The sequence below is a fragment of the Gouania willdenowi genome, chromosome 1 (assembly GCF_900634775.1).
Source record: "Gouania willdenowi chromosome 1, fGouWil2.1, whole genome shotgun sequence".
Lineage (NCBI taxonomy): Eukaryota > Metazoa > Chordata > Actinopteri > Blenniiformes > Gobiesocidae > Gouania > Gouania willdenowi.
The window spans coordinates 5,069,933-5,081,772 of record NC_041044.1 but is presented as its reverse complement, the minus strand read 5'-3'; the positions used below and the strand labels follow the sequence as shown (position 1 = coordinate 5,081,772).

General features: G+C 34.6%; 1 protein-coding gene across 1 annotated transcript; it reads left to right on the top strand.

The window, feature by feature from the left end:
* The first annotated feature begins 1,690 nt into the window (after nucleotides 1–1,690).
* On the top strand, nucleotides 1,691–5,083 carry LOC114470554 (transcription factor 7-like 1). The gene is made up of 8 exons (XM_028458792.1): nucleotides 1,691–1,859; nucleotides 2,207–2,275; nucleotides 2,388–2,654; nucleotides 3,485–3,543; nucleotides 3,645–3,707; nucleotides 3,794–3,953; nucleotides 4,046–4,153; nucleotides 4,958–5,083. Exons 2-8 carry the CDS (start codon nucleotides 2,210–2,212, stop codon nucleotides 4,991–4,993), a joined length of 759 nt encoding a protein of 252 aa, XP_028314593.1. The 5' UTR covers nucleotides 1,691–1,859; nucleotides 2,207–2,209; the 3' UTR covers nucleotides 4,994–5,083.
* The last annotated feature ends 6,757 nt before the right edge of the window (nucleotides 5,084–11,840 follow it).

The window sequence follows — 11,840 nt, the reverse complement described above, 5'->3', positions numbered from 1 at the left end:
ATATTGTTTGTGTGTGTGACTCGCTACCTGCTCTCTCTCACACACACTCGCATCAGCCGCACACATGCACATACTCGTTCACATATTGTTAAAATGCATGTGTAGCCGCTGGAACTATTTGAAACTTTCGAGAACTCTTCCGTTGTCGCAACTCCCTCTCTAAACTGCTCTGTGTGCGTTCAGCATGTACATCCAAGGTGCTCTTTTGGTTCTATAGCACATGGTGAAAATATCAGCTTTTATAATGCCGTATCCGCGGAGAAATGTGCAGCTTTCAATAAACAGCTCCTTGAACTTTACAAATGTATTTAATCAGTATTGTGATTAATTATAGATGAAATTGGCTGAAGGCATAATCATTTTTAAGACATTTTTTTAAAAGCATTTTGATCGTTGATTTCTTTTAATGTGATATTTATTGTCTCAACCTGTTTATACAAATGTGTAACTACCACTTTTCAAGGTAACTATTTTACCAAATAATACGAGAACTATCACTAATAAAACACTGCAGTGTGTGACACTTTAAATGTGAAACTACACATTTTTTTCAACTGATATTGTGTGAGTGCAAATTTATTGATCCATTGGATGCTGACTTTGGTGTAACTTAGAAATAATTCTACATTTACTTCTTTATAATCAGCTGGATTTGGAAAATGAGCTTAGATTTCTCATCCTATGACGTTTCATTGGAGGCTATTCTTGATAAATGAAAATGTTGGTAAGCAACTCAGAGGAAGACCCAAGACACACTGGAGAGACCATGGCTATTTGCTGGACTGGGAATGCCTCGGGATCCCTCGAGAATAGTTGAACGAAGTGGCCGGGATGAGAAAAGTCTGGGCCTTGCTGCTAAGGATGCTGCCTCCGCGACACGACCACGAATAAACGGCAGAAAATGAACGTAATCAACTTATTCATCCATGTTGTTTTTTTTAACAGCATGGACGATTTTCCTGATGATTTTAATAAAAAGCAATAATGTACAGATTATTTCATTCCTGGGGAGAATTATGTCAAATCTAAATCTAGATTTTCTTTATAAAGTGAGTTATCTGATCTGCTAGTTTGTCTGACTTTTAACTAACACTAAATTTTGACTTAATGCCCTTTTTGTTCAGTGTTTCATCTCAGTGTGAAATTCTCTTACATTGACACTGAATCACATTAAAAGAAAAACTCACACCCTGCACTGCTGCAGATACTTTTTTATTGTGTGATTTTCTTGTATTTTTCTTCTTCTTTCTTGTTAATTTAGTTTTGGACTATTTTCTATCATATTTGATATATTTTAAGGCAGGCACTGTGTATCAGAATCAGAATCAGAATTGCTTTATTAATCCCAGGGGGAAATTGCTTATGCTACAGCCACAGAAAAGAAATGTTTAACAAACACAAAAGAAAGAAAAAAACTTTAAATAAGTTTATTATTCAGTAAAAGACTGTTAAAAAATAGGGATCAGATACACACACATTACAGAAGTAGAAAATAAAGTAGGATAGATATTACTAATAATGATAATAATAATATACAAATTATTTACAAATATGTTACAGATATTTACAAAAATATAGATGACCTGAGGCTACTGAGGCACTTGAAAGTGGTCGCTATAGAAACCAACTGCCACTATAAATGTGTGTGTTTCTTAAAACCTGCATTAACAAACCAACTTTTAACTGAAAAGCAGCAAAACATCAGTCTCCAGTGTAGAGAACCATCTTTCTTCTGTTTTTCAGCTTTTAAAGAGAAGAAAATCAGCCTTGATAGTGTCCATCGCTCACTGATATTTAAAATAGTTAATATTTTTTTAAAGCATCAGCAGCAAAACATAAACGTTTCCAGCCAACTCACAGTAAGTGTTTTTAAAGTGAAATAATGTTTCCAAACTTAATGTGACAGTGACCTGATTCATATGGTTTCTGCATAATTACCATAAGTGTTATCAAATATACATCATTTATCTATAAATGATCAATACAGAGAAATACAATGTAACAGTGATATGAATGAGATTCTTTCATCTCTGCTGTGGTTAACATGTAGTGTGGTGAGTTTTATTATTACACTGCAATAGATCACAGTTAGTGTGTATTAATATTTCTATTTGTATCAGAATAATGTGTATTAGTAGAAATAACTTTACCAATTGTTACTAATACATGTCACTGATCTGCTCACTGAACCTCTTTCCTCCCTCAGAGTATGGAGGATATTTTATGTCTCAATGATGAGCAGCTGTGGACCGAACTGCAGGAGTTTGTTCAGCTGGTAAGAACCTGGACAAGCCCCCATACTGTTCTTCTGTAGAGTTCTCTACTTAATAATTCATGTTGATGTGTTTCAATGGTTCCTAAAATATGGATGCTTTTCTGCTTTTCAGGAACAAGTTCCTTTTTATTGGCCTGAAGAGCACAGGTACGGGGCCCAACAGAATGGGGGCCAGCAACATCAGGGCCCCACAGCTGATGATTGGTATGGGGCCTCAAACAATGAGGAAGTCAGAAGCTTCACCACCTTGTTGGATGTCGAGGACTGGCCCTCACAAAATCCTGTTCCTTCAACCATTGCCCCCATTCCTAATGTGGCCCCACAATGGATTGACCTCCAAACCATTGACCTCCTGGCTATCACTGTGCCTGCTATGACAGTAAGATCTTTGTTTATCACATGTCTTCATGTATTTCTGTAGATCTTTGTATTAATACCATGCAGGGGTGGGGTCAATTATAATTGTAATCGCGTAATTGATAATTAGTTACAATTATGACGTAATTTTAATTGTAATCGTAATTTTAAAAATCTGTTGCTGTTGTCATCATAATTAATTGACTTTGTAATTGTAATTGCCTTGAAAATTCTATAAAAATTATAATTTAAAGCTAAACCTGTGAACTATGTTACAGTTCTATGTACAGTTCTACACATATGTAGTTAATAATTATTGAAATATGTTTCATATCAAGCTTTCACACTTTTTACCATTTAAAACAAAATGTAATCTAGGGGTATACTGACACAAAAAGGCTCAGACGCCCACACTAAAAATATTAAAACCTATATTTTCATTGATTATGAAGCCTAACAAGGAAACCAATAGATAGGAAATACATTAGATGATTGATATTTGTTATTAGTGTATTTTACAGCTGATTTAGGACCTGTTAGCATTAGAGATGCTAACAGAAAGCTAACACGAGGAAGGTTAACTTTTATAAAGTTATTTATTTCAAGCTTTGTAATTGTGATTAATTCTAATTGCACTTTATTTGAGAATGTAATTGTAATTGACTTTCTGATGATAAAAACAATAATTGTAATTTAATTGTAATTGGAAAAAAATGCCAGTAACTGCAATCATAATTGAATTGCAATTGAACATGGTTAATTGAAAATGTAATTGTAACTGAAAAATGTAATTGACCCCAACCCTGATACCATGACAGGGTGTTTAACATTCACATGTTTCTGTGTCTCCAGTTTGATGGAATCCCAGTGTACGCCCCAGGGGGTCATACAGCCCCCGCTTATGGAGTAGAGTAAGTAAAGCCAACAAACAGACGAGATCAAACACTGACGTTAGTTCACATGTGACGTGATTTCTGATCCAGTGTGTGTGTGTGTGTGTGTGTGTTTGTAGGAATGGGAATGACTTTGTGCCCCCAGTGCAGACAGCGCCCCCAGTGAAGGCCCCAGTCTCACAGTGAGTTGTTTTAATCCTACATGTCTTTCTTGTGTCTGACTCTGGGTCGTGCTCTTACACTGCGTATTTATGTTTCCTTCCTTCAGAAAGGTGAAGAAGCCTCGGCAGAAGAAGGTGGCAGAGGGGCCGTACGTCAAAAAGCCCCTCAACGCCTTCATGCTCTTCCTGAAGGAGAACAGGAAGTCTGCGGAGGAGGAGCTGGGCAAGAGGACGAGCGCTGAGGTCAACAAACTTCTCGGTCAACGGGTGAGTTAGTTTGTTCCTCCATGAATGATCTGTGATCTTTAAACTCTCGTCTTCAGTGTGTGTGAGCGACACTTTTCTTGTTGTCCATCCAGTGGAAATCATTGTCTGCAAAGGACAAAGAGAAGTTTACTGTTGGGGCTGAAATGGAATCTTTACTCCACTCTGTTGAGTTCCCCGACTGGACCAGCAAAACCAACTATGTACGTGTACTCTCTGACATGCTGACACAGCAACCTTATTCACCGTTATGAAAAACAAGTATATTTAAGTGTGCTTAGAGGATACTTGTTTTAAACTGAAAATTATAAAGTATACTTTCAGTTTACATTTCCCGTACTTATCAGAAATACACTTAAAAACACATCACTTTAGTATACTTGCAATGCACTGAAATATATACAATAAAGTACAAGTAAATTTACTTCATACTTGCATTTAAACTTTTGATATACTTAGTACAAGTATTTAAATTACCTTTAAGTATATTCAGCTTGTGAATGTGCAGATCTTAGTGATTGCAGCCGAATAAATACTTTTCTCCCCACGTCCATAATAGCTTTATAGCAATAAAATGTGAATTAATACTTTTTTATTAAAAAATCAAAACACAGGTCAGTTTACAAGTCTACGAGAAATAAAGTCAAAAGTATATCACACAAGAAGAGCTCATTTAAATGAAAGTGGGTTAAATTCTAGTATAATAATTCTAGTACAGTATTTTTGTACCTATAAGTTTATTTGCAGTATAAAATAAAGCTTTTGATAAACTAAAATTGGCCCAATTTAGTCCCAAGAAGTATTGAATTAGTACATTTTGAAGTATACTGTTAGTATATTAGGTAAGTGTACTTGGTACATAAAAGTATACTGAGCAAAATATACTTAAACTATACTTAAGTATACTTAGTATAATGCACTTTAGGTATACTTCTTTTTGGTAAGGCTAAAGGTGACGGTGAAAGTGTTTTATCATCTGACTCAAAGTTTCATGTGTTTGGTTTTAGGGGAATAAGAGGAAACGAAGTAAAACCAAAGTCTGAACCATGGACACCAACCAACGACACTACACAACATCCTGTTCCTGAACTGTCCTTGGTTTTGGTGGAGTTGATGGTTCATCCCAACTGGTGTCAATATCATGTTTATTGTATATAATGTTAATAAAGTTTGTAAAATTATTATATTCAAGTTCTTTCATTTAAAAATATAAACTTGTGAACACACACACACACACGCACACACACACACACACACACACACACACACACACACAGACACACACGCACACACACACACACACACTCATAATTTCTTTTATAAAAAAACATCTTTGTAACCTCAGAGGTCTGTAGATATTATTCAAGTTTAATGATTTGTTTAAATATCAAACACCACAAATAATGTACAAAGCAAAACAAAATCAATTGGTGGGAAATATCCAACAAAGAAGAAAGAACTTCAGAGATATTATAATTTACACAACTTTCTGTAATGTGTGTCTGTGGAACTGTTTGGATATGAAGCTCAAACACTGTCTCAATATGGACATAAAAAAAGCCTTGTTTAACTATCACATAATAACTTTAATATGGTGCTGTTTATTTATCATTTGAATATTCTTTTTTCTTGTTGTTGTTGTTTGTTATAAATATGTCATTTTTGTGTATTTGTATTGTTTTGTGTGTTTTCTCAGTTTCTGTTGTCTTTTTGTGTGTTTTTATGTAAATTTTGTAAGTCTTTTTGTCTATTTCTGCTCTTTTGTGTATTTTTCCATAAATCTGTATGTTTTTGGCGTAATTTTGTTCATTTTTGTTTTGTGTTAGTTGACTTTTTGTGGATTTTTGCAGTCTTTTTGCTTATTTTTCTCTAAATGTTTTTTTTTGGAGTCATTTTGTATATTTTTCCACTAAATTTGCATGTTTTTCAAGTCATTTTGCATATTTTTTGTATACATTTGTATGTTTTTGGACACTTTTTTTTTGTATTTTTCTCTCAACTTGTTTGGTTTTGGATTTTTAGATAAATTATTTTTTTGTTGTTGATGTTTTGTAAATTCTTTAATTTTTTTTTAGTGTATCTTTGCTGTTTTGTGATTTTTTTTGTGTTTTGTGTATTTAGTTTTATGCAGTCATTCTGTCTATTTCTGCTCCTTTGGTATTTTTCCATTAATTTGTATGTTTTTGGAGACATTTTGTGTAGTTTTGTTATGTTTTGGTTTACCTTTTGTGTATTTTTTAAGTCATTTTGTTTATTTTTCACTAAATCTTTATGTTTTTGGAGACATTTTGTGTAATTTCCTGCAGCACATGATTAGGCCGAGAGCAGCATGTGGGCCCCGAACCACCAGTTGCTCATGTCTGCAGAAATATATTAACTTTTTTTTAACAAAACATGTGACAATGTTATAAAGAGAGGAATCCTTAGAAAAGGTGTGTGTGCGTGTGTGCGTGTGTGCGTGTACACAGTATGTGTCATTGCCCACAAATGGTGCAAGCAGCTGTAGGGCGATCTCCCTCATTACATCCACATCTAAGCTGGGCTGCACTCTGTGTGGCCTTTCAGCGTTTGACGTTTTGACATTTATTTACACTATCCCCCAACAGGCAGCGTAATGTCATTGCAAAAATGCTGGAACAATAGATCTCATTGTTCCCACTTTGTTCTGTGAAGTGTTCCCACTAAGCCTGCAGCAGAGCCAGTGGAGCAAACAGCTTTCCATGTACACATGTACGTATAAGTGTGAAACGCTCAGGTGCAGCACGGACACATCCTGAGCCTTCCTCAGTGACAGGTCGGATGTTAGAGGTCACACAGACACTGCACAAAATGACCCCCACAACATACAACATAAATACACAAAAAGACAATTATACCAAAAAATACCTGAAAAATATACAAATGCACAGAATAATAACAAATATTCTCAAAATAACTAAGTATTCTACCAATAGTCAACAAAAAAGCACAAAAACAAGCACATTTAGAGGAAAAGGCCCTATAGGACAACAAACCTACATAAAATAATCAAAACATTTAACAAACATCAACAAAAATGGGAGGAAATTTACACAATGACTCAAAAACACAAAAAAAAAACCAAAATCACACAAAATGACAAAAAATATACATAAGGAAAGAAACAAAAATATGCAAAAGTTTGACATTTACGTGCAGTAATTAATGAAAATATACTAAACAACAAAAATGTACAGAATGACAACAAATATACAAAAAATACCTAAATATTCTACCAATAGTCCACAAAAAAGCACAAAATGACTCCAAAGACAAGCACATTTAGAGGAAAATACACTAAAGGACAACAACTCTACATAAAAATACTGAAACGTTTAACAATTATCAACAAAAGTACACGAAAATGGGGGGAAATTTCCACAATGACCCCAAAAACACAAACAACAATCACAAAATCACACAAAAAGACAAAAATGTACACAAAATAAGAAACAAAATGTACAAAATGACCCCACAAACACACAAAACAGCAAAAATACAAAAATGACTCCAAAATATACAAAATTAGAGAACAATACACAAAAAGTCAACAAGAATACACAAAAGCTCGACATTTATACGCAGAAAAAAGTACACAAAACATCAACACAAATGCACAAAAATGACTGTCAAAACAACAAAAAATACATAAAATGGGAGAAAAATATCCACAATGACTCCAAAAACAACAAAAATGCTGGAACAAATGCAGATCTCATTGTTCCCACAGACATGTCTGTGTGGGATGTGAGACACAAACTCTTCTGATCTGATGAAAATCACTGATAAACACTATCAGGTTTATCTTTGAAAACTCCTGGAAAATAATCATTCTTTCTCAGATAAAGTCTCTGATCAATAAATTAAAGATTATTTGCTCAAAAAAAATGTATATTTTGAAATTGTGGCTCAAAAGTTTGTTTTAATCTCTTCTGTAAACCCTTTTCTTGAACAAGTTTGGTGAATTGCATTGTGGGATGTGGAGTCCTGCAGACTGATGCATAGAAGTGTTTTTACTTCTTTCTTTCTGTGATTTCTTTTGTTTCTTTTCTAAACAAGGAGGACAGTGTTCCCAGTGTTCCCAGTGACATCACCTCACTCTGTGAGACGTTTAATTTCAGCCAGATTCAGATCTTTCCACGTAAAACCCAAAAATAAACCTCTGCCTTTGTTTTGCTCCTCCATTCAGTGAAAACATCTGAAATGTGTTGGGAAGCAACTTTGGGAGAGTTTTTGGGGATAAACACAAGAAATAACAGTAAGAATGATGTAAATGTAAAAACACTTCCATCTAACCGACTACAGGACTCCACATCCCACAATGCAATGCTGACAATGTTAATAAACTAGATGCTTGTGTTTCACATTTTTTTTTCCAAGCAAATGAGCTTCAATGTATTGATCTGTGAGGACTAAACTATGTTTTTACAGCAATGTATTTAGTATATTAATTATTTATGCCATATTATATAGTCATCTGAAAGATGTAAACCCTTGTTTTAATCAGAAATAAAATGGGTTAAATGTGACCAAAAATGGTAGAAAAGGTGCTGAAATGGGATTTTAAAAACCACAGAAATTGATTAAAAGTAAAACGAACAGAAAAAGGGTTCAAAGTGTCAATATTGGCTTAAAAATGGTGGAAGTGGGGGGGGAAGAACCATTAGCTTAAACTGGATAATAATGTGCATGACAAACCGTGAATGTGGTTGAATTGGAAAAAAAAAAAAAGCATTAAATATGGTGAAAAGGGGTTAAAAGTGACAATAATGGGTCAACATATGTGATATTAGGAGGAAAAGTGGTGGAAAGGGTTTATAAGTGCTGAGAATGTCTTGACAGTGGAAACAATTTGCAGAAAAGGCATTGAAATCTGATGGAAAAGTGGCAGAAATGTATCAAAAATACAATAAAAAGAGCTAAAATATGACAAGAAAAAAAGATGAAAGTAAGTTAAAATATGGCCAGTTTGGTTTGGTTGCAGATAAAGCGTAAAAAAAAAAAAATGGGCTCAAATTGTTCAAAAAACCTAATTAGTGTCTTATAGGCATCTCTCAGTGTGTCGCAACCCCAAATGGGGCCCTGACCACAAGCTTGAGAACGCCTGCACTGTAGTTCACATCCCACAACGCAATGCGTAAAACTCTTCCAACTATAACAATAGGAAAGTGTTTCATATCCGTTCTTCAGCCAAATGAGCTTCAATTTATTGATTTCTGAGGCCTAAACTATATTAAAACAAATCATTATTTAATATATTTCAAAATCTGGGGATGATTTTATGTGAGATGTTTCTTTTTCCCTTTAAATTGTGTAAACCTGTGTCAGTGAGAACATGAGATTTGATCATGTGCAGCCATCAGCAGAGGGAGACACTTTCACAGGCTAGTGGTTAGACTGAGGAGCTGTTTCAGCACCACACATACAGACTGTGTGTGTGTGTGCAGCACTATGTCAACACTCACAGCACTGACTGCACAATCACAGCATTTACAATCATGTCCCATTTCAGCAAATTATGCAGATTTTCTGTGTAATAAGGTATTTTGTTTATTTTTCCCCATTTTGTTTCATTCTTCTGGTCATTTTGTGTATTGTTTTTGTCATTTTGTGTATTTTTCTTGTTAATTTGTGTGTTTTGGGGTCATTTTGTATTTTTTTTTGACATTTTAATTGTCTTTTCAATGCATTTTTGTTGTTTTTTTTTTTGTCATTTTGCATATTTTTGTAGTCCTGTGTATTTGTGTCATTTTGTGCATTTTTGTAGATATTTTGTGTGTTTTGGGGTCATTTTGCATCGTTTTGTTTATTTTTATTCTTGTTTTATGAACTATTTGCCATTCCATGTATCTTTTGTCATTCTGTGCTGTCATTTTGTGTATTCTGTTGTGATTTTGCATTTTTATGTCATTTTGTGTCTGTTTTTTGAGGGGGTTGCATTTTATATTCTTTTCCATAATTCCATGTATTTTAATTGATGTTTTACATATTTTTTTTTGTCATGGCATGTATTTTGTAGTCATTTCAATACATTTTTGTGGTTGTTTTATTTTAAAATGTTGTTATTTTTAATGTCTAGTGTACTTTTCTGTGTTTATTTATTTATTTTTTTCTCCTTTTGTTTTAGGGGGCTGTGCAAAAGTAGACCGAGATGCACGTGTATCAAATGTTACAATTACAAATAATACAGGAAAGAAAGAGTGTTTTGTTGTTTTTTGTGTGTAAGAAGTTATTGTGTTTATTTTTTCCCCATTTATGTTATTTTAACTGTTTTGGGGTTATTTTGTGTAGATTAACATTGTTCTTTATATTTTCATTGTTATTTTGTAGACTTTTTGTCATTCCATGTATATTTCTGTGTGTTGTTGCTGTCATTTTGTGTAACGTTTGTCATTTTGTATAATTTTTCAGCTGAAAGTCTTGAGCGTATGTCAGAGAAAATGTTAAAAGCTATGATGAAAACTGTGAGTTTGACACAGGGATTGTTTCTATAGGATAGTTCCTCTTCCATTACTGGTAACTTGTGTTTTATCTCAGCTGCTGTGACTGTGTTTGAGTCGTGTGTACGTGTGATGTGATTGTGAAGCTCTTCTGAAGCACCAGACATTGTCAGATATGAAACATATGAGAGTCCAACACAGTGAGCACAGATCAGCAGCTTTTATAACCTCACCATCTATTTCTATTAAAGGGGGCCACGCTCTCAGCCCGCTGAGTCGGGTGTTTTACTGCCACGTCGCTCTGAGTTTCTAAAACCTGCTCAGAAACAATAATGTGCTGATGATATTAGCATGTGACATTATTGATTCCTGTCACACTTGTTTTATTTCTCTGAGCATTCCTCAGTGAAAGGTCAGATGTTAGAGGTCAGACAGTGAGCAGCACCCAAGGGAGCACAGAGAGGGAGGAGTTTAGTGAAACACTTAAGAGGTGGTCCGGGAGCCACATGAGGCCCTCGGCCCCATTTTGTGTGGCACCTAAAGTAAACCCAGAAAGTGATAAAAAGAAAAAAATACATAAAATGACAGAAAAATAACTGGAAAATATACAAAACATCACATCAAGAAAATACACAGAATGACAACAAATATACTATATTCTATCAATATTCATCAAAAACATGCAAAGTGAGAGGAAAAAATTACCGGGAGCTCAGCGCTCTTAATGGGAGCTCAGCGCTCTTACAGGGAGCTCAGCGCTCTTACAGGGAGCTCAGCGCTCTTACAGGGAGCTCAGCGCTCTTACAGGGAGCTCAGCGCTCTTACATGGGGTTCAGCACTTTTACCGGGAGCTCAACGCTATTAACGGGAGCTCACCGCTCTAAACGGGAGCTCAGCGCTGTTACCGGGAGCTCAGCGCTGTCAATGCCGCTCACACACGCAGCTCTGCTGGTCACAGTCTACCTGCTTATCGTCGTCAAAACATAAAGGGCCACAGATTTATTAATGGTCAGATTTAACACTTTTATGGAAGGATAAAAGCTAACATGTCACACATCATGTGAAATACATTTTGGTATAAAACTATTGTTGCTATTCATCTGTCCCGACTTGTGAAACACAATATTTTTAATTATATTTTACGTGTTCACAGACAAACCTGGCCTCATTAGACAGTAATGTAAATATTGTGATTATTACCTAAATATCTTGTTAGTACTGCTCTCAGTATATTAATGATTACATCATCAGTCTGACCTAGTTTAATTATAGGAAATCAGTGAGATATTTATCAACCATAACTTTATGTAACTTATTATCAGATATAAAATAAACTAGATTCAGCAGCAGTAAAAACACTATTGTAGTTATTTTTGCTTTTAATGAGCTTTTCATTTTTTTTTAAAGAAAATAATTATATTATAAATTAAGA